The 23343-nt window shown below is 45.3% G+C and overlaps 2 protein-coding genes across 2 annotated transcripts in view; one reads left to right on the top strand and one right to left on the bottom strand.

Moving 5' to 3' along the window:
• Positions 1 to 16405, top strand: part of CPAMD8 (C3 and PZP like alpha-2-macroglobulin domain containing 8) — a 58317-nt gene extending 41912 nt beyond the window's left edge. Inside the window, 7 exon segments of the mRNA XM_074927935.1 lie at positions 4272 to 4346; positions 5076 to 5181; positions 5271 to 5381; positions 6059 to 6271; positions 6726 to 6800; positions 11890 to 12058; positions 12376 to 16405. Coding sequence (XP_074784036.1) covers positions 4272 to 4346; positions 5076 to 5181; positions 5271 to 5381; positions 6059 to 6271; positions 6726 to 6800; positions 11890 to 12058; position 12376 — 750 coding nt within the window. The 3' untranslated portion in view covers positions 12377 to 16405.
• Positions 16406 to 17358: 953 nt separating this feature from the next.
• On the bottom strand, positions 17359 to 19263 carry F2RL3 (F2R like thrombin or trypsin receptor 3). The gene is made up of 2 exons (XM_074928117.1): positions 19179 to 19263; positions 17359 to 18525 (listed from the first exon to the last, which is right to left on the bottom strand). The coding sequence occupies exons 1-2, from the start codon at positions 19261 to 19263 to the stop codon at positions 17450 to 17452; spliced, it is 1161 nt and encodes a 386-aa protein (XP_074784218.1). The 3' UTR covers positions 17359 to 17449.
• Between the last annotated feature and the right edge of the window lie 4080 nt (positions 19264 to 23343).

Here is a 23343-nt window from a genome sequence, read left to right as displayed (position 1 = left end):
TTGATTTTTATTTACCTGTTGACCTTTTGAGTCTGATGTTCTCTCCTACATGCAACAAATGGTTCAACAAACTGAATAGGGCTATTCAGATGAGGCAAGAGCCCCAGTAGGAGATCTCTAGTACCCCTGTGGTAAGGGAAAGGAGGAAAATTAGCCGAGGGTGCCTGTAGTGAGGTTGGTAACTATTTTATCTCCTCCTGCTGAAGGTGCTACGTGACAGTTTTTTGTACTGCTTTCAAATAAGTTCTCTTCCATAGTAATTTACATAAATAATGGCAGAAAAAATGTGGATGAAAAACTGGTTTAAGACTAAAGAAGTCAAAATGGGACAGAAGGAGAACAACAGGGCACCTTTACGGTGTTAAACCCATGGAATGTTTTATCAGTGGAGGGAAAGTGTTAAAACAAAGAATGCAAAGGGGCTGTCATTACAGAAGAACAAAAAAAATGTTAGGTTAAGTAACCAAATCCCTGTAGTCTTTTTTTTTTTCTTTCCTGAAATGGGCTAAGAAGAAATTACAGAAATAGGAGGTACTGAGTGAGTATCTCCTTTACTGGTTTCAGTAGGGGATAGAGTTAAAAGTTTCTAGGCTGAGAGTCCCAAGAAGTTCCCATATGCTCATGTGTTACAAGGGACTGCATAGGTTCTGTCATTTCAGTCCCTGCACAATTTTGCCTTTTTGCCAAGGCAGCTGTGCTCTGGTAGGAGGCTTGTTGACATGGTGGGGCCAGACAGGTGTCCCAGATGAAGGCTTGTAAACCAAAACCGGCTTGGTTTGTGTTTAGTTACTGCTAAAAGGCTGCTACATGCAGCAGTCTGCTCCTGTGCTGTGTCCAATGGTTTACGCTAACCTGTGCTCAGGGCACGTTGTACATGTTCTAAGTAGTGGAAACGCTGAAGATAACTGAATATATGATTGGCATTAGGATTTACTCTCTGCAAGGAGGATGCTGGTGCCCCAAAGAACTACCTGTATAATGTTTCAAAACCCTTTTGTTTGCAGTGCCTCTTATTCTCTCTCTCATCTACTAGTGTGTTGCCGTGATCCTCGTGCTCTGCGACACCAGCTTGCCTCCCACGTTTGGTTTCTCACGGCTTCAGAGATTCTTGTGTCCCATTCAGTGCCACCTTGCTGGTGCCTCAGCACTGCTTATTCCTTGACCAGAGGCCGGTCAGCACTCCTAAACCAGAAACAAACTCTGAGGGTGTTGAAACCGGAGCAGAGAAACAGGGAGACTTGCCCACACCGCTTGGGTGTCAGACAGATGCATCGGTGTCTGGGAAGCATCATGTGTCAGCTTCATCTCTTCCTCTGTTCTGTCATCCCCCCAAGCCTGGCCTGGACAGAAGCAGTCAGAGGGTAAAAACAAGCTGCCCCGCTGTGGCACTAGAATTATTTTCTCAAAGCTGAACGAGTTTACCAGCACGTTAGGCTTTCTCTAGCACTAAGCAGGTCAGTTGGTTGGGCTTTCCCTCGTGGCATCTTGTTGCCTGTCTGAATCTCATGTTTCTGCCTCCATGGGTAGAGGGTGGACAGAGTCCCAGAGTAGCCCCATCTGTAAGGGTCTCTGGCCATAGAATAGCAGGTGGTTTATTTTCCTTTCTCCCCCTGTCTTAATTGGAAAAGGAGCTGATTCTCCTTAACTGGTAAGGCTGAGCTCCTGCAGTACAGAGCTGACCCATGTTAAGTCCTTGCAAATCTCAGGAGGGTGTCAGGTACTTCACACGGTGCATAATTCTTCAGTGCTTGTAAGACACGAAAGAGCTGATTCAAAACCCACTCTTTTGAAAGTTCTTTGGGCAAAAGACTGTGTAGTTGATGCCTTGATTTGGAGAGAGCGTTCTGCACTGGGGATTGATTCCTGGGCACTTTATTTCCATAACCAGAATAGAATGACTTCCTTTGGGCAGTAAGAGATTTTGCTAAATTGGGAAGGATATTGCATCTTCAAGGGGGAATGTTCCCCCTGAAGAGCTGAATTCCATCTTTCTTATTGCAGAAACCCTTTGCATCTGTAAAAATGAAATGTAGGGACAAAGCTCAAGCACATATATAGGTAGGCAGTGAAGATGCAGATATGATTTATTCATGCCTATCAAATGTGTATCCAACTCGCGCCGACAAAAATGAAATTCTTCCACTGAAGACCCAGTACTAGTTTTGTTATGTATTTTGGACACCACCTTCAGCAGAAGCAAGTCCTGTCCTTGCCGCTGCTGCGTTTTCTTGTTACCCTGGCCATTTCCCTCTCCTCCTGGTGAGGAGGGGCAGGGCTGTAAATCACATTTCCTTGTTTGTTGTTTGCCCTCACAAGGGAGCAGTGTGCGCGGCGCGGACCCACGTGCAGCTCCGGGGCAGTGATGGTTAATGAATGCTCTGTTGCGCGTCGAGGGCAGCCCCCCTGGCTGTGCAGCCACAAATCCTTCTAATAATGTTGGGTGTCGACAAGGTCAGGAGGTCACCACAGGCTGGTATATATCAAGCTTCACCAGAAAAATGCAACTTTAGCTGAGCTGAGCATTTCCCGGTGGCGCCAGCCTCTCCAAGCCCTCATAAAAGGACTGTCTGCAGCCATCTACTGCTGAGTAATAACAGCCACCATCAGGCCCCTAAAATTATAAGGACAAATTAAATTGGCCCTTTCCATATTGTGTGGGACTTAAACACGTGTTCCTTTGCTTGTTACAGTAATAGCAGGAAGCTGTGTGCAGGGTTTTACAGCTAGAAGCACTATGCTGAAGAAATTCACAGTTAAAGTTGTTGGTAGCAGGTTTGGGCAAATTTCAGTAGAAATGCTTTTTGCTTCATGTTATTCTTTCTAATACTACATAATAATCCTTTGTTCTCCTTTCCACAGAGTTTTCATTCTAAGATCTCAAAGTAATTTAGGAACATATAAAAAAAAAAAAAAATGCTGAGGAAATATTATCCCTGTGTCACAAATGGAATTGTTTGACAGAGAGTTTAAACTAATAGCCCAGTTTGGAGAACAGAATTAAAGTATCTGCTCTGGCCCTTACTCAGCTCCCCAAAGTGGAATTAAAACACAAGAGTCCTTTTCTACTGACCATCGTCCCCCCCAGCTTCTGGATTAAATGTTTTTCACATGACAGATGTGTTCTGAATACAATTTATCAAACCAGTAATGACTGATCAACTGATCAAGTACAATACAGCGTGAGAGTATTTATAATATTGAGGTGTTAATGTTCCAAGTATGGAAAATTATAGGAGTAACACTTTTGGAAATTTTAAAATGAAACTTTGTAGAATTATATCAGGTGATAGCATTTATGCTTTGGGGGCGATTCATCAGTATTCGGCACCAGGGAGATAGTTGCTGGATTCTTTGAGGTGGTGCAGTAATTCCATAATTAAGGGCTCTTACACTTTCCTCTGTAGACCGTGGTCATGATACACCTACAGACCTGCAGGCAGCAAGAGGTGATGAGCTGGAGCATTTTTACAAATGGCTGGGATAAATATAGGGTAGTAGCACCCCAGGTGTGGGAAGTACTCTTAGATTGTGTTCTGGTACTCCTTAGATACGCAGATTGTCCCAATAAATAAAAAGCAGAAGAAGAGTTGGTCTGTGGGCCTGACTGGCACGATGCAGATTACAAATCCTGGGCCTCAGAGGGAGAGAAGATGAGTAGCAGAGGCCTGGCCTGACCCCATTAGTCAAAAGGAAGGATGCCTAGGGCTCTTTCAAATGGCTGCTCTTTTCAAATGTAAGGATTAATTTTCCTGGCAGAAGAATGTTTTGGATTTTTCAGCTGGTGGGAGAATGGGACCTTTAATACCCGGTGTGATCCAGCAGTGTAATTCTCTGATGGTCTGAAAGAGTGCAAATAAGAGACTTTATCGAGTGTTTTGGGGTCTCTGAGGTCTTGCTTTGAGCCTTGGTACTGAAAACAATCTGGGGGCTATTCAATTAGATTATGGATGATATGTCAGGCGTAGTCTGAGGGAGATAAATGCACCAGGGACCAGGAGGACCACTCAGCCCTGTGCACCTTGCAAGCATTCCTCATCGGGTCACAGAAGAGAGCACAGATGCCTCAGTTGTAGGACAGCAACTGCAATCCTCTGCATTTTCCCTCTCTCTTACTGAAACACCCTTTTCCAGCAGAAGAAAACGCTGGGGTTTAGTGTCTGATCAGTTTTCTAAGCAGTTTAAAATCTTTCTTCTTCTGTAGTTTCAACCTGTTCTCTATACAATGAGATTAAACTAAACCTGTTGATTTATTATTTTTTTTTTCCCCCCAGTTATTGATGAATAAGCAAATTGGATTAAAAAGATATGAAGTGGATGGAAGAAAAGTCCTTTTCTATTTCGACGAGGTAATGACTTTGTCTCTTATAATGATGTTGCTTTTCAACCAGAGGCAAAAGACCAGTGGATCGGGCATAGGTATGGTGAAATTATGTTGATGGTCCCTCACAGATGAGGATTACCAAGCAGCTTTAACTGGCCACTTGCTTGAGCCTCTTTTGAGGCAGGTAGGTGTTGTGGTTTTGGTCGGAAACCAAAGCATGATAGAGGCAGGTGATTAGCTTCAGCCCATATAGCATTTCTGGGCAGATAGAGCTTAGTTTTTGCCTCAAAATAATCTCACCTTCAGGTACAATTAGCCTGGCTAAAAGAACAGAGGAAAAAAATGCAGTGTAATTCAGATCTCACAGCACATACCTGAGAGGGGAAGATGAGATGTCTCCTGGCTTAGTCATCAGCAGTAAGTTGTTAGCTACTTGCACTAGCAAACTGGCTGATGACAGGAGTGGTGTTAGGTAAGCCGGGGAATACAGCTTGAGTTTCAGGTTTGACTTTCTGACGTTGTTGTATGCAAGTATGTGCTTTAAAGGCCAGCGAAGTATCACATATTTTAATTCATCCTGTTTGGCTTTTATTCATTATCTTTGTCTCTCTACCTAGTATTGGAGGTGTCTTCATTCTCCCCAAGCACCCAGCACAGCGTGTTACAGTAGGGACATGTGCTATGTTTATTTGTGTGTCTCTTCACTCAAAGTGCAGTTTTTGTTACAATGAGCCTTTTACACGATTTCATACAGATTCCTAGCCAGTGCATGACCTGTGTAAAGTTTCAAGCTTTCAGAGAGCATATAGTTGGGAAAACAGCTCCTGTTCCGATCAAAGTGTATGATTACTATGAGCCAGGTATGTGCCTGTTTTCCTTTGGGTTTTACCAGCATTCGAGCTCTAGACATAAGACTCACTTGTGATTTCTCATTCTTGCTGGCCTGCAGCTTTTGAAGCAACTCGTTTCTACAATGTGAGTGAAAACAGCCCCTTGGCTCGGGAGCTCTGTGATGGGCCAACATGCAATGAGGTGGAAAGCTCAGCTAGCCAATGGGTTGGTAAGTTACACCAAAGCCAAGCAGATTTTTTTTTTTTTTTTTTTTTTTTTGGAAAATGGAGCCCACAGACATACTTTCCAGGAGTTCAGAACTCAAAATTATATTTAGGCAAACGCTCTATTTCAGTATCTGTGTTAGTGGAAGTTTTACATAGGTCTGTGGGATAGCAGCAGTAAAGTTCTGACAGCCAAGCAAACCGGTGTAGTCTGCTCTTCAGTCACCAGAGTGACTCTTGTTTGCTTCAGAGGCAAGATATCACTTATAATTCTGGAAGAACCTGCACAAGGTGAGATGTGTTAATAAATGTAAAGGTAAAAACTCTTCGAAATATCTTGCAATAGAGTTCCACAAATAACTGTTGTAAGATTGAACAATTTCACGCATCAGTAAAAAGAATAACTTTCCCCAAAAACTAGATGTTCCTTTCTGTTCTCTATGTCACAGAAAATAGTTGCATTATCCGATATTTGGAATCTGCTGCAGTATAGTTCCTTCAGAAAGACAGCTTTATTCCCAGACCTTTTTGTTCGACCAACTTTGTAAATTCCGGTGAGAAGTCTTAGGGAATTCAACATGAAAACTCGCATCGGAGAAATAGAAGAAAATTGCCACCTCATCTTCCCCCTTCCCCGTGCTATGCAAAAATATTGCTTTGGATGTTTTTGTTTACTTTTCAGGCTTTGTTCACTCTGGACCATGCAATAACATTTTTGGCTGCTTGGAGGATGAATATTTTGAGCAGTGCATGTGTTCACGAGACTGTGGCTATGATGGGGAGCCTGTATGTGGATCAGATGGACAGATTTACCCGAACCATTGCCAGATGGAAGTAGCGTCGTGCAGGAATAATACAAGAATAGAACAGATGCCCATGTCTCAATGTTCTGCCTGTAGGTTTCGTGCAGTTCCCTTTTCTGTTATGATCGAGTTACAGGACACTACAAATCCTTATCTAAGCAAATGATAATTACATACGTGTGGTAGGGGAAAGAGAAGAATTCAAAACCTCCTATGTATTATTTTGCTACTCATAGTACAAGGGATCAAGTTATAAGAGCAGCTGTCTTCCTGCTTAGCTCAGAATAACTAGTTTTCTGTTCTCATGAATACATGTTTTACCCATCAGAATGAACTTCAGGGAAGATTAGTGATACTCTTTTATCTGAAGTGAATAATCGTAGATAAAAATGACATCCATGAAATGTAACATTTTTGGAGATTCTACATGGGCTTTCAAAATGTGCAGTGTAGTACCTCAGTGAACTGAGGACAGCACCCCTGGAAATGCAAACATTTTCTAGAGATTCAGAGATAAAATGCATTTATTTTTCTTTTTATTTACAGCCAAGAATTTGCCAGAAGAAAGGGAGACACACTCCCACACAGCTGAGCAACCCAGTGTTCAACAAACTCCAGCAGGTAATATCATGCGTTTGCATTTATCCAAGACATTTTTCTTTAGCAAAGTTAAAGCTTGTCCTGTCACTGTATAAAAGTATGTATGACTCTTAAGCATATTTAAGTAAAAATGATGGATTTTTTCATCTTTAAGAAAAGACGGACCATGCAGAAATCAGAAAAATTGAAGAGATCAAGGAAACTTAGGATGATAACTATTCAGCTAGCTCTCCTAGTCCTTTTCCTTTCAGGAAATCTTGTGTGATGCCTGCTCTGTTCAGCACACACGCAAGATTTAGGTAATTGTTCCTAGGAGTGGACAAGTGACTCTTGTTTTCTCAGCCTTGATATGTTTGAACAACACACACTCTCTGTGATCTTTTCTTCAATATTAAGCTGGAAAGATCACATTTAAAACCAGGCTGATGTAATGTGTTTCAACAAACAACTGAACAGGACGTGACAACAGACCAAACCATTGCAAAAACTAGAATCTAGGTGGATTAACTTTGTCTCTAGCAGTTCTGTGCAAAAATTGAGCTGGCAGTCTTGATTCTCTCAGAGCTGCTGTTTGGAATAAAGGGCTTTAGTGAGCAAAAACGTAAAGGTCAGTAGATGGAGTAGCCAGGAATTTGGCTGCTCATTTTATTTGGTGCTTATATTCATACACTTTTTTCCAAGACTCATGTCGAACTTGCTCATGGCTCACAATAAATCTCACCAAGAAGCAGTGGAGGGTCAATAGAATAGTTTGTTTCATGCTGTTTCTAGTAAATAAACTGGACTAGATTTTTCCTGGCTGCCTTCCACTCATTAATTTTCCCCTGGCCTCTAACTCTCTTAACAAATCGGTAAAACAAGTTAATTCTTCAAGAGAAGACTCTATGCCTCCTCACGTCCTTCTTGTGCACCAGAGTTCAGACTAGCATGTGTCCAACACGAGAGACCATCCTGTTCTTTGCCATTCCTCTACTCTACAGCAGCTGATGGACAGTTTTCTTATTACAGTATAAAAGCATGGTGAATATTCCATTATCACCATTTCTATAGGTTATTCAATCTTAGTGTTTAATGTCTCTCCTGTTTCCCCTCCTTTTTTTTGTGGACTTAGTGTGGAAAAAAAAAAAAAAAAAAATATATATATATATATATCAGATTGCTGTCTGTTGGAGTTACTGAGATGAATGCTTGTTGCCTTTTATTTTGTGCAAATGCTACGTACTCAGCGTGGAAACCGTTTGCAATCTGAACCCTCTACAGCAGCATTCCCAAAGTGCTCTGTAGGGTGCTGCTGGTGTGCAAGGCCATGCTAAGTGTTTTGCTGCTAGTCTACAAAATGGGACTGCAATGACAATATTTTTAAATAAAAATTTGACAGTAGAAATATGATTACCTGGGGGGGAAAAAAAAAAAACAACGGTGGAACTTGATGGTAGTCTACAATCCAAAAATATGCAGAACAGTGTTTCTGATATAATCTGCATTAAAGTATCTGTCTGAGAAAAATAACCCTCTGGTTTCTGTTTGAAGCAGACAAAAGCAGTGTAGGCTCAGTAAGCTATCAACAAGAGCAAAAGTGGAAATTCGGATTACTTTTTTCTTTGTGTGTGTGGCATTTTTATACAGGTGTTAGGTTAAAAAACCTGCATGCCATAAGGATATATTTATTATAGCACAAGCATTTAGAGCTGGCTTTGCTCTAGGATCTGTGAGTATTGAAGTTGAGAGTCTCCTGGAAGGCAGATACTCTTCTGAACTCAGCTGTCTGAGCAGCCATGGCAGAGTGAGCAATCAGAAATAAAACTGATTAAATCCTGCATCAGGAAAAGCGCCCAGCATGTGATTTTCATTAATCCTCTGGGCTCCTCTCGGGTCAACCACACAGTACATGAATCAAAGTTTAACAAATGAATGAATCCCTCCTTCCACACAGGTCTCATTTGGACTCGCTGGTCTGTTAGCACTGAAGCATGTGATTGGTTTATGTCGGCTCAGGTGCTCGGGGTTTCTAGTGGAAGTTCTGATGAGCCATGTCTAAATCTGTGATTTCCTAAAAGGATGCAGAACTCCAGGAGCCAAAGCAAGCTTAGGGCTGGTTGGTGCAACTGCCTCAGTGTGTTAATCTTCAGGAAATACCATTTTCTTGGAGAACCACGTGGTGTTTATATTGTCTGAAATCCTTCTGTATCTGCCAGATGACTTGTGCGGGCTCAGCTCGGTTTGGGGGATGCTCTCATTGTTAGCTCTTGTCTGTGCTACCCCAGCAATGGAGCCAGGAGAGCCAGCTTCCTTCCAGCAAACACTGGGGAACTTCGTAATGTGCTTGGGCTCGCTCTGCAAACCCAGAGCTTGCAGTGCAGTTCCACAGACACCAGCGAGTTTGCTGGAATAAACCACAGCTGCTGAGTTGTGTTATTCAAGGTAAGCACTTGTATGTGGATGGTCCTGAAAAATCAGGATGCAGTGCTTCTTGCAGCACCTAGCTGTTGTCAAAGCGTTTCAAAAAGCCTTTCAAAAGTCTTCAGCCCATGTTGCAGCAAGTGAGGCAGAATGGCTGACGTTTGATTGTAAAACCTGTAGCCTTTTTTTGTGCAGATGGGTAGATCCTCTTCACGTCTTTAGAAATATTCTCATCGTTGAGAGAGAAGTGTGCAGGGTGACAGGACTCAACTGAAATGAAAGCAAGGGAAGGGCACTCGTGGCTGAATCCTCTTCCTCAGCTGTTCTTTCGTGCAGGTGAATTGCTGAGACTCGGAGGGAGGGAACAGGCTTTAATGAGTAGTAGCGTGGACCCACCTCGGCCTCTAAGCGTCGGAGCTCTGCCAGTACACTTTCACAGCCTGTTCCAGTCATATTTGTTTGGAATGAAAGCTCCTGGAGCAGAACTTTGGTTGCTAACTATTAGTATCTCAAGTGCCTTTCTGACTGTGGCTTTCCTAAGAACCGTTGTCACACTAGGCTACAGAAACGCGGGTGGATTTCAGATCCTCAATAGCTCTGATAGCATCTCTCTGATGAAGTGATGCTTTGACTGCTTCCATAGATCATTAACACTCTTCTGAAATTGCCTAAACCACCTCTGCCAAAATTGCTAAATATATAGCCAAGGATGTTAGAAGGCAATAGATAGCACAGTAATGTTGGGATTCTACATGTCTCTGATGGAAGAGCACTATCACAGCTTGAGGCAGCGGTGTCGGGGTACCAGTGCTGCTGTGCTGTTGCACTCTGAGCAGGCAGCCCACCCCCCTTCGTGCTGCCTGACCCCCCCCCAGCCTTCTCCCCCCAGCTGGGCCCATGTTATTTGTACAGTTCTGCCTTAGCAGCTGGAAGAACCAGTAGCTGGAAGAAAATTCTTGGTGGAATTATGATACTTGTATCTAGTGGTGGTGTTAATATTTTTTCAAAAAATAATTAAATGCTGTCGCCCGTCACTAGCTCCTAACAGGAACATCGGAGGGAACTCTGCTTCCAGGTGGAGTCATCCCCCAACGCTCCCGGGCAGGCACGTTATTCCCAGCCCTGCTGTTCTTTCAGGATTGAACTGGCGATGGGCCATTTTCCCTTTCACCCCATCAGTGTTCAGCAAACGTTGGCTTAGGCACAAAGCTTTGGAGATGGGGGAGTGGTTTGTATGCAGCAGGAAATGTCAGCCTTTCGTCTTTGCTTTGACTCCAACGCTGCATTCCGGGGAAGAGTGAGGTCTGTGATGTTAATTCTGTCCCTGGTGGACAGCAATCATCCATTCATAGAGCGAGCTCATGATCTGGCAGGTTCTCACATGGAGAGGCCAAGAAGAAGCGAACGCAGAGGCTGACTCTGCTTTCAGGCAAGTGTTCCCTTGTCTAGGGCCGAACCTGCTGCTGGGAGGATGTGGGAGGCATCAGGGAAGAGCCTTCAGATATTTTATTTCTAGAGAACAAACGTTTTCAAAGGCCTTGATCGGTGTTCTCCTTAAATAAAGCCAACTTTGCAGGGTGGGGAGAAGGGGGGACTTTTCCTCCCTACCACAACTATGTCTCAGTGATTGCTTTGGTTTGGATTAGAGCTGTGTGTACAGAAAGCAAACAGGAAAGATGGACAGCTGAGCTGGCTCCAGGAGCAGTTTAGAAAATGGGGATCTACTGATATTCCAGAAGTTTTATCTTTCAGTTTTACCCTCTGGACAGTGAGCAGTCACCCACCACAGAGAGGCAGAGCCTGTTTTGAGTGGGATATGTACTGTGTGAGTGACCTGCCGGTGTCTTAGGATAGATTGGAGTGAATGCAAGGGGGATAAATATCTGTGTCTGTTCCTGTCTTAAATGATGGAGGTTTCTCAGTGGTCTGTGGCTGCGCCAAAGCAGATGAATCTCAGCTACTGCTAGTTCAGACTGAGGGAGAAGAGAATGGCTTTGATATAGGCTCCTGGCCTGTTGTGCCAAAATCTTCATTCTTGTTGAGCTGAAAAGAAATCTAGCTGCTTATGCTGATCTTTTTCATGACAGGCACCAAATAGGCTGCTCCATCACAGTCTGCCCTCTAGCTTTGTAGCTGACACTTATAAAGCAGTCCTTAAAAGAGCACACACGTTACACACCTTGGAGACGTGGACTGGTCTCTCCTTAGCTGGGCTTGGCTTGGACCTGGTCGAAGGAGAGAGGGGTATTTTCAGGGTGCACAAGAACTCATCTGGTGTTCCCAAAGATGCCTCTTGCTGTACCTTACTGTATGCAGGTCTCAGGGTGAACCAGTTCCTAACCAGTTAAGCACCTCAGTTAATTTGATACTTTCAAATGAGAGTTTGAAATTTTTTCGAATTACACGACCCTCTTTTCTTTTTCTCCTCCCACTCTGATTCCTTTCGTTTTGTTCCAGTGCCCATGTCTCAGGCTGGGAAATTGAAAAATCTGATTTACAGCAGCTTTTCTCCTTGCCTGTGAATCAAAGCCTGCATGTGCAGGTCCACTGACATGTGTAGCCTCCTTTACTCATGCAAAAAAACTCATTTGGCCCCTGATTAAAATTCCTTTCCTCTTACATCATTCCCCTTCTCTGTGATGCAATATGTGATGCTGAAATGCAGTTTCTTTGGCAAAAGCCCAACCTGAGACTCTGGTTTCCTTTCCAGCAGAGGAAGGCCCTCCACTGCAGACAGATCTGTCATACTACTCCTACGAATATGACCCAGACCCCTACGCGTCGGAAGCTGATGTCTTTGAGATTGTGGCAGAGCTGACAACAGCAAGCACGTTAAAAGAAGTGGACAAGATTCAGGAAGTAGTGACCACAGTAGAATGGTGAGCCAGAGAGTGGGGGATCATAAATCTGGTTTGAGAGTCAACATATAATATACTGACTCGTGTGTTGGGTCAAATGTATTCAGTTCCTCAAAAGGGGCATTCTTACAACGGACTTGTTAATCTGTTTAGCAAGGAATCACCGGGAAGGATTTCTTGCCAGGGCGGCATATAAAAGTCTTTATGACCTGAATGTCTCTGTCCCTAGCAGAATAAAAAGTGACCTTTTAAGCTTTTCTCTGCCCAGCCCCAGTGATGTTTCACGAAGATACATAATTGGAGAGTGACTTTTCTTCATTATCTTCTCTTCTCCACAGAAATATATAATTTAAATAAAGAGAAGAGGCTCAGAATCAACTCCTGTATGAGTTTGTTCCTACAGATGACCTGCTGCAGAACAGAAACCGAACGATGACTACTTCCTGATGCACTCAGAACTGTAGGCTTTGCTGCCCCGTGGGGGGGGACCTGGAGCGCTAAGGGGGACACTCAGCGTTATTTTTCTGTCAATTTTCCTGCCTTTTGTGCATCCTCTTTGGAGTACTTCCAAGGATGGGAGACCAATATGCTGTGCCCTCTAGGTGAGAAAAGTAGGAGCTGGAATTCAAACCTTTAGACCATTTCAAAGTGTTTTCTCTACTATCAGGATACTGCAAATGCCATTTCCTAGCTACATTTAGAAGCTAAGTCCAGGCCTTGTGCTTAGCTGAACTGCTGTTTGAGGAAAGATGGCTGAGAAGTTTTCTCTCAAATTATAATAATAAAAATCAGTGTGTTTTGCTAATTATGATATAGCAAGAGGCTAATCATCTTCACCAGCCCATAAGCCTACTGCACCCACAACAATGTCCCACAAGAGAAAAACTTCCCTAGTGGCTCTGTGTTCAGGGAAGTTGTTGGGTGGTACCTTTTATGAGAGAAAACTGAAATCCACTGCCAGGGCTGAAGGGCCTGACTGTCCACCACAGGGCTGCAGGCTTCAGGTGGGGAGTTTGCCAGCCACGGCAGTGACGAGGATTCCGTGGGTGAGCCCCCTTCATGTTGCACTACGTGCTGATAAGGGCTGCTTGCAGCCTCCTCAGCCCCTTTCCTCCTCGTAACCCTGGCATGAAAATAAAGCTGACCCAAGGTGCAGTCCTTTCAAAAGCCTGCCTGACTTCACAATCCCTTTTGTTCCTCTCCCACTTGGATCCCCATGCGACGGTGGTTCTGGATACGATAATCTATGCATAGGGCCTGGGTCTGCTGGCCAGTACAAATCACTGGTGTCGCAGAGGCTGAGCTCCCTCCGACTGACCTGCCCCAAGCAGTGTGGTAAAACTGAAAACAAAAGCTTTGTGTTTCCAAAAGCGCAGGAGCCAAGATTTTTTGGTTTCCCTTCCTGCCTGGAGCAGCATTGTTCTCTTTGGAGGAGTTATATGCAACTGCCTGTTGCAAAACAGTGTTAATATTTTATCTTCCCACTTCTATTGTTACCAGGACCCAGAGTGGGGTGGAAACTCCTTTTTGAGGGTGTTTATTGGTGAATGGAAACAGGAAAAAGCCCAGCTCCATTCATTTTTAGGGCTTGTTTACACAGGAGCCATGACAAGACTATATCCCAGTATAGACATTCCATTCCAGAATAAAGGCAATTTATTCAGAAAAATGTCCACATGGGGACAAAACAGGAGGTATCCCAGAAGCTGGGCATATGTAGTTTCCAGTCCTTTTTTGTCTGGGGCCAGCTATTTGCAGAATGTAGTTGACATGATGAAGGTCTGGGTCTTGAAGTTCCCAGAAATTTCGGAACGGCTTTGTTGGCGAGTTATCAAGCCTTCCTTCATGGCTGCTCTGAGCTCTCCTCACAGGATCTTGACGTGGCTGCTGCCCGTATGTACCCACTGCTTCTCAGCAGAGGCTTTTGCCACGTGTCTGCAGTGTGTGTGAACAGACCGTGTCCTCACTGTGTCCGCACAGCGCAGCGGAACCACTGGCGGCTGCATTCCTGGCTGGCAGGTAAATAAATGCCTTTAAACTAAATTCCATCTCCTGTAAGCAACCGGCCTGGCAGACACTGGCTATTGTGTACACACAGAGAACTGAGTCAATATTTATCCCCTGGGTAAATAACAGACCTAGTGTGAGCTGCAACAAGAGTTTTGGGTTGGTTTTTTTTTTGTTTGTTTTTTTTTCTCTTTTCGAAATATCAAAGCTGCACAATACAAACCCTGCTGTTTGCTGGTTCCAGCCTCAGCTGTTTAATGCTTTGAGTCTGGGAGAACGAGACATTTAGACACCCTGATGATGTCTGTGTGACTGCCTCCCCACAGAAGATGGGACCTATGTTGTGGATTCTTCAGTCTCCTGTCCTTGGTCCCTTTCTGGCTCTAGTTTCCTTGTCACATCCATTGTATGCTCCTAGATAGATATTTGTATAATTTTATATTGCTTGGTCCTCTCAGATCCCTTGGGCAGTCAGACAGCATCACCAGTGGGGACTAGAGTTTCAGCCAAGTATTAACCTGATTTTCTTTACTTTCCTCAGGCTCTGGTACTTGTAATGTACTAATTCAAGGTGTAGACATCTCCCCATTGCTGCCAGCTAAATAATTCCTCCTGGTAGTGCCAGTTGCAGCCTTGCTCTGTGGGGTCTCTGTGTGCCAGTGCACTCACCTGTTTGAGGCAGAGGAGTCTCTCTTCTGTTTTAAAACTAGAAGAAAATCCAGAGAGACCCAGAGCCTCAGCAAGCAAAGGCAGAGCAGCCTCAGCATCCTTAAACAGAGGCAGTTAGGACAGGACAGTGTGTGTGAGGTAACGTGCCAGGGCTTCTGGAGCCTGACCTCACCTCGAGTGCTGCTTCACAGCTGTGGCACTCTCAGGGAAATCACTAGTCCATCTGCTCCTGGCAGCCTCTGCCTCCCCCCAGTCTTGCCGCACCAAACTAGCTCCTTTCCGTAGTTAAAAATCCATTTTATTTAAGGAATTGAATAAAGGAACCTGCAATTACGCAGTTTGGTTGCCTTTTCTCCCCTGTCACAGGGTAAAGGAGCAGGTCTCTGCCCTCTTCTCCACCCCAAGCTGATGGTCCCTCTGTCCAGAGATTTCCCCTGTCCCAGATTTGTTGTTTCTTGTAATCATTCTTAATTCTTATCTAGGAAAAAAAATGTCTAGATTATTTTTCCTCCATTCTTCAAAATCCTACTTGGAATACAGAAACTCTTTAGGACTAGGTCCATGAGAACCACTGGACACAGCTTAGCCTCATCAGACGTGATGTTATTCATAGGCTTTGGCCCAGTTCTGACTCTGAAGCTTATCAGCCACACTCCCATCCCTGAGAACACAAGGGCAGCTCTGCACTGAAAACTCAGGCGCCAACTTTGTGAAGACCAGCCATCATAGTTTGGAGAGAAGGGATTGATAAATTTTTTTAATTTTTATTTTATTTTATTTTATTTTTTTTAAACCAAGGAAGACACCACCTTGGTTGTGGAAAGCCAGCAAGGACAGCAGACCTGCTGCTGCTTTGGGCTTTGAATTGTTTCTGGCTTAGAGACATTTGCCTCCCTCTGTCAGAGAGATGCTTCTCTTGTCCTTTTTCTGATGATCCCTCACTGTAAAAGAAGAAAAGTGCCAGTGGGTTTGTAAGACACAGAGATTCCTACTTACATCCAGTTACGTTACTGAATAGCTGCAGCAGTGCTAGTTATCAGTGATTTTTGCTTGCAATCTTTTCAATGAAATTAATATTTATATATTTGTAACTGTACATTATGCAGAGTAATCATTACCATGGTATTTATTTTAAAGCACTATTTCCCTTGTTCTTTCTTGTCCAAGTATTTTGGTCTTGCCTCTTTCCCTCCTTCTTAATCAGCCTCAGCAGAAAACAAATTCCAGAAGAATGTTCAGCTTGCTTAAAGAACATCACTGAAACAACAAGCACGTGCTTTGCTGACATCAACCAGTGACATTTAATGCACAATAACCTGGTTTTCATTATTGTGAATAGAAGATCTATGTAGAAAACCTCAGCTCAGTTTGGGTTTGGGGGTTGGGGTTGGCTTGTTTGTTGGTTTGTTTTGGGGTTTTTTTGTTTTGTTTTTTTTTTTTAGTACTTGCTATTTCTGACTGAGTGGCAATAGCCCTGGCTACACCAGGCCTCCTGTGTGCAGTAGCTGGCACATCCTCTGCACGAGCAGTACTGACCGGGAGACAAGCTCTAGTTTTTCAGCTGCATTTCACCCCCGCACATACATGTACACACAAACAGTTCTGTGACCATTTTTGTTTTGTTCATACAAATCTTAGCAAGTCTGAGTCCAGAAAAGGGTTTGTTTTAGATTCTGATAAATATTTTATTAAAAACTGATTTTAAGACAATGTTGCCTGCCTCTTCTTATTCACACTGTAGGCTGTAAGTTTGACCACAGGTTAGGGTGAGCACAGAAATCATGTCTGCACCAGTAAAACTAAAGAATTCAGGAACTCTGAGGAGGTTAGTTGCTCATTTTCTACCTCGCTGCCCTAGTTGTGCCCAAGGGCTGAGCTGGCTCCATTTTGTCAAATTTGCAACAGATTCCAATAAGCAACAAGCTTGATCACCTGTTTCATAAGAGACAGCTCTTGATTGTGTATGACGTTACACAAAAGAAGTGTGGAGTTCTAGAGCGAGAGTTTTCTCAATTCCTTTTTTAATATTTCCTTTCAAGAGACATAAATATTTTTTTTTTTAATCCATTAATACAATCTTTGCCCCAAAGAACTTCTGGATGCCAAAGGTCATTTGCAAAAACAGGGATTAGTGAATGGGATTTTTACACTTGTTACCAACGGTGGGCTGACACTGCTATGGGGTTTCTTACTAATCAAGCCAAGAATGTATTTGCTAGAAAAGCCAGTGCTCTACATTCTCTTGACAGAGCGTTTTAGTTCCAGAGAGTACCTTACACATAGGTATCTTCTACCACTTTTGAAATATTTAGAAATTTGGGTTTGCCTGTTCTGTTTCAATTTTAGGTGAAGGGAATATGGGTTTGAGGACAGCAAGCAAGCCAGTGGTAAAGAAATAGAATACAAATAGCAACTAGTCTGCAAGCTGCACTAGGAAATCCAGACCTTGGGATGGTGGCAAGAGCATCCCCGGCACTATGTGACCAGATGAGCAGTGGCAGGCAGTGTCCCAGGGACAGACCTGTACAGGTTCAGCACTCCCTGTCGTGTCTGGACTCCTCGCCACTCGAGGAAGCCCATGGCCCAGGTTTATTCAGCCTTAGCTGTGCAGACAGAAGGACTCGTCTCCTGGGAAGTCCTGCTCGCTGCTCTGGGTGAAACTTGTGGTGGGATCCCAGAGCTGTCTTCACCCCATCCCCAGTGAACACCTTGGGAGCACAGAGCTGGGCTGGAGGCTTACACCAGAGAGTCTTTGGAACTTTTCTGAGGGAGTGTTTCCTTGGAGGTTTTTAGGGACGTGGTGTTTTGTTTTCTGCGACTGAAGAATCTCCTTCTCACCTTATCCCGAAAGTCTTCAGAAACGTAGTAGTAGACAAAGGGATCGGCACAGCTGTTAAAGGTACTGATGGCCAGGCTCACCATGTAGCTGATATACAGGTGGCTGTACAGCTTGGAGTTATAGCTGGAGTAATGAACGAGGAGGAGAACGTTGCTGGGTGTGTAGAAGGCCACAAGTATGAACAGCACGAGAGCTGTGAGCTTCATAGAGTAGGAGTAGCGCTTCCCACTGCCCAGGAGAGCTCGCAGCACCGAGCAGTAGCTGAACAGCATCACCACCAGAGGAGCCAGGAAGGCACAGGCGATCAGGCAGATGAAGTAGTAGAAGTAATACCCAACGTTCTCAGGCCTGGGGAGAACGTCGTGGCAGAGAGTGACGTCTGCTCCGTACAGGGGATACGACTGCTGCTGCAGAGTCAGGGGCAGCGTGAGGACGGCAGCGCAGAGCCAGATGGCAGAGCAGGTGCAGGCAGCAAAGGCAGGGGTGCGGAAAGAGCGTGAAAAGAAAGGATGCACCACAGCCAGGTACCGGTCGACGCTGATGGAGGTGAGCAGCAGCACTGAGCAGTACATGTTCCCGTAGAAGAAAGCTGTGGTGAGCCGGCACAGGCCTTCCCCAAAGGGCCAGTTGTTCCCCAGGAAATAGTAGAAAATCTTGAAGGGCAGCACCAATACGAGCAGCAGGTCTGCTGCAGCCAAGTTCATCAGAAAGACGGTGGAGGTCAGCTTCTCAGCCCTGGTAGCCAGGACCCAGAGGGCCAGCCCGTTGGCTGGCAGCCCCACCAGGAAGACGAGGGTGTAGAGGCAGGGGATGAGGCGCACCGTGACCGCGCTGCCCAGCTGCGAGCGGGTGGCCTCGTGTATCAGCAGGTACGTGATGTTGTTTATGGTTATCTTTTCCCCGGGGATGGCTCGGGGACACGGTGTGATCTCTGGTGTGGTTACCTGCTCGTTGGTGCTGTTCTGAGAATAATCTGTCAGATAAAAGCAGTCTGTTACTTGCTGTTCTGCAGTTACCCTTGTAGGTAGCAGAGCAGGCTGCATATATAACCCTTACCCCAAATGCCACAGTTTTCATTTTATGTTGGGGTCCCTAGAAGTAGGAATATTCTGTAAAATGCTGTTGAGTGCTAGGCAGAAGCAGCTGGCTAACAGAATTAGGTGGGCAGAAGTAACTGTCAGCAACCTTACTGAAAATACACGCGATCCCTCTGCCGTGTAGCTTCCCACAGCTCACAAATAACTGCTGTGTTGTACAAACATCAGCAGGCCTGGGAAACCAGAGGGCAATTCCTCTGCCCAGCTTTCAAGAGACTCCGAAATCTGGGCCGCTCCAGGATAAACTCATGGTTGTGGGAGTCTTAACTTTTAACTAAAGGTTTTGCTTTTAAATGCTCTCTAATTCTCTATTTTTTTTCTTTCTCGGTCTAGTTTCTTCCACCCCATTTTTTTTCTCTTTTGTATCACTTTCTATTGTCTCCTGCTTCAACTAGAGTATGGGCAAAGCTCAATTAGAGCGTGCTCCCGTGTGATAGCTTTAAAAAATGAGTTTTCAGGTTATTATGAAGGTATTAAATATGCAGTACTGTAAGAAACAGCAATTTTTCACCCAAAGATACACACTCACCATCATAGTCTGGAGAGGCCAGGCAGAGTCCCCAAAAGGCACAGCACAGCACCAGTGAGAGCCGCCCAGTCCCGAGGGTCTCCATTCTGGTGCAGGATCCAGCAGCTCTGTGAGCTCGGAGCTGTGTGGGAAAGGCAGTATTAGTGACCCTGCTTATGCATTTCCTTCTCTTAGTCCTTAACTCACGGAAGCACCAGGCTTAGCCCGTGAAGGATGCGGCGTATGGGGGGCTGTCACGACACACACGAGTGTGTGTGACCCAGGGAGGGACTCACAGGACTGGGAGGGGCGCGAGGACCCAGATCCAGTGTGTTGGGGCCGTGCTTCATCGTCAGAGCTAGACAATGGCTCAAGTGACTCATTTGGGCCTCTTTCCGGCTCCAGAATATTTCTGAAAATAACAGCTGTGGTCAGATTTGATGCAGTTTGAATTTGGTTGAGAGTAAACTGAACTTCCGACCTCCTGAGTCAAGCATCCCTCCACCCAAGAGAGATCCAAGTGGCTCTGCGTGAGACTCGAGGTCTTTCCTCACACCCTGATCCAAAATGCTTTCTGGTAGCGCAAACTGAGGAGATATTGTCCCCTCACAGAAACATAAAATGAAGTGCAGAAGAGCTGCAGATCCAGAGAAACCTCCCCTGCTCCCAGGGGATTACGCAAGAGCCTCTTGTTGTGGCAGCTGAGGGTTTTTAGTGTCTGCCTTGCAGTCCCCAGATGAGGCTGGACCTTTCAGAACTCTCGTTTCTTCATTTCTGCTCCTTCTCTGTCTAAATAGGGAACGAAACTCCTGCACCTTCCTTCTTGATCCCACTGCGGAGATTGATTTAAAGTCCTGTGGGTCGGAACTATTTGCATTTGAAAGAATCTGCACTAGCACCAGCCTGGGGTGCCATAACATACAGAGGATAAGTGCAGGGGCTCAGAGCTTGAGGGAGAGGAGCTGCTTCCGCTGATAAACTCCCAGAAACAGGGAGAGCAGCTCCATCCAGCAGGAAAGGGGCCTGACGAGGCTGTGCAGGAAGTCTCTGCTGTTGGGTAGATAATGGGGAATTTCAGTTGCTCTCGCCCAAGAAGAGCTGTGTTGTGTTTTTCCAGAGATGTGCAGCCTCCACCCAGTAAACCCCCAAGAGGGCTGAGCACTGAGCTAAGAGCTTGGCGCTGCAGTGTGCTGCTGCCACATACCTGCTGGCAGCATGGCGAAGACAATTTAGGAATGCTGTAAGAGGGACTGGCAGATGTTACCTGGACCTTTAAGAGCCTTTGCTGCTTGGTCCCCCCTTCTCTAACTCCTTGAGTCCCCTCCGTGCTCTGCCTTGCACAGCGTCGCTGGGCAAGTCCCAGCTCCTCGCCCCTCGCCTGTGTAAGAGCCCCAGTGTGAGCGAGCGCTTCCCAGTGGTCATCGAGTGGGTAGGCCGGTGGGGTGGGAGGTCACAGCTTGAGGGGCTGCTGGGTTTTCGGCTTTTGCTCTCTGGTCCCTGCCTGGCTCTGCAAGGGAGTGAGGACAGAAGCTGGAGTCCGGGCAGTAGGAACTGTAAATTTGGTTTGGCAACCCGAGGAGCAGTTCGTTTCTTTCTCCTCAGCTTATGAATGGCCTCTTCTGTGAAGGTTGCAAATCTGAGCCTGGCTGCTCTTTGATGAGATTCTTCTATTCCAAGGAGAAAATGATCCTATTTCCTTTGCTTTCACCGTATTCCCACATCCTTGTGCCGAGCGTGTCGAGAGGTGGAGTTCCACTGGCAGGGACAGGGAAGATGCAATGTTAGATGTTTTGCTTTTGTGATTCTCTCAGGATTTATGAACCATTACAGAATGACTCATGTGGCCACATATTTTCCATGCCTCAGCCAGGATCCTTTCCATGCTCTGTATGCAAAAAATTAGACATAATCAGGTTCAGATAGTGTGCAAATCACAGCCCTGCTTCCTATAGCCAGGTCTCTGGAGTGGAGCAGAGAGAGGTTACTCATTGCTGTAGCCTTCATTTTTCAGATGCTGTGTGATCTTTAGTGACTGCTTTAGATGCAGAACAGCTTGCTTGAAAATTCTTATGCCAGAGGTTTGTCACGGCTTGTTAACATCTCTTTAAGTTGTGTGATCCCTGCCCTGTGGGGGTAACAATTTGGTTTTAATGTAATTCATTGTGCAACAGATCATCTCCTGGGAGAAGGCACTCTTTTATTCCATGGCTCTGGACCCGAAAGATGTAATGCTGAAAACACGCTAGGGATTTTAAAGCTCAAAGGGAGGGTACAAACACCACCTGGCCTGTCCCATACATCTTTAAGGCTCGGAAGAGCAAACTGTGGTAGGCAAAGAATGGGGTTTGCTATTTCTGTGCTGTTCCAGCAGCTCCAGAGAGTTTTCCAGCTGCAAGGCAGCGGGTTCGAGGACAGAAATCTTAGTGCAGCTGGTACCTGCCCCAGGCTGAGCTCGCGTTGGCGGCGCAGACACGGGAGGCAGCTGACCACGGGGCGGCCCCTCTGCCCACACCAGCAGCACGAAGCGTTTCCACCAGTCTCAGCACAACCCCCCATTTTCCATGGACACAAGGCCAGCCCTGCCTCTCCCACCGCTGGGCGTGCGAGCACCCGCGCTTCTTCAGAACCTCATGGCACAGAAAACGGCCACTGACCATCGAAACAGGCCTTTGGACCAGCACCCCCCCACCCCGCATTTGTCTTTGCAGACTCTGGCACATACAAGACAACTTCATGCCTCGGAGGCTCTTCCTGACTTTTTGCCGTGATACCAGCTCCCCTTCCTCTCGCTTTGCCAGGTCTCTTACATCACCCTGAGACTCTCCACAGCTCCAGGCCTTTTCCCTGCCTCTCTCCTCGTTCCACAGTTCCTGTTCCCCTGGGATCCCACCCCATCTTTTCCCTTGGTTACACCGCAGCCTTTGTGCCCACATTCTCACCCCTGTAAGCCTTATGCAGGTGTAATACTCCAGGGGAGACAGGTTGGGGTTTTTTTTCAGAACTACTCTTCCGCCTGCTTGCAGTTTTCACTTCAGAGCACAGGTAATCCACATGAAGCCATTTTTCAGGAATGTTTGAAGTTTATTAGCATCACTACAACTCACTAGGTGTTCTGGAACAGCTTCTTTTGGTCCTTTCTCAGCAAGACGATGGCACTGGGGTAGGGGCTACCTTGCCAGATAACAGACACCATCACCCCTCTTCAGCACCTGGTCTCAGATGATTCTTTTTAGCTCCATCCTTTAGCACAGGTATGGTTTATAATTGCTATACTTTAATTTAGTCTTTAATTCTGATGAGTGGAAGGTAGCACGTGCCTCTACTTTCATTAAGGTTGAATTATTTAGTTCTAATCCGGAGGAATGGCTAAAGCATAAAGAAAAACTCCACTCATGTTTACACGCATACTTCTAGACTATCTCTCACTGCTTCACAGCCCCATCTCCCTCTCTGTGCATCACTGTGATAGGGAAACGTGTTTTAAAAAAAAAAAAAAAAAGTCCTGAAATATTAAATACCGAATTCAGGTATTCCCTTTAGCAATTCTTAATTTAATTTAGAAAACCATTAATTCTTATTCCATCCTACAAACCCGCAAGGTATTTTTAAGCTGTCTTCCTTTGTCGTTGCCAAAGCTGTCCACTTGCTGAGATCTCCAACTGCTCGTGGGTGATGTCAGACCTGGCTGTCCCTCCCCTTGAGCGCAGGGAACGTCCTTTCTGTGAGAAGTCCAAGATCTCTGCGAGGAGACTTGCGTAAAGTGGACGGTGTCCTCCGAGACACCGCTGCCATCATTTTAATCAAATTATTCCATGCGATTTATGCATCAGAGGATTGTTATTAGGAGAACAACACTTTGTTTCCCTGTGAGCAAGTGATACGCTGCGCGGAAAGCAGAGTTGCCTTTTGTTATGGCAACGGAAGTGTTGAGAATGATGTAAAGGAAACTCCTATCAGATCTGGGTCACATCACTACAGCTTAATTTGCAAAATCTACACATTCATTTGTTGTGCAGAGCTCACAGGGAACACAGTTAAACATGTTATTACCCAGGAATTTGGGGAGGTTGAGGGAAAGGTGGGTGGAGGGTTATTTTCATGGTTGCAGTTGCATTGTCTTAACCTGTAGCAGATGTGCTGACAGATTTCGGAACTGGAATCAGTCGCTTTGCTTCCACATCTCTTA

This window comes from Athene noctua, chromosome 27 (genome assembly GCF_965140245.1).
Source record: "Athene noctua chromosome 27, bAthNoc1.hap1.1, whole genome shotgun sequence".
NCBI lineage: Eukaryota > Metazoa > Chordata > Aves > Strigiformes > Strigidae > Athene > Athene noctua.
This window is presented reverse-complemented; position numbering and strand designations above follow the sequence as displayed.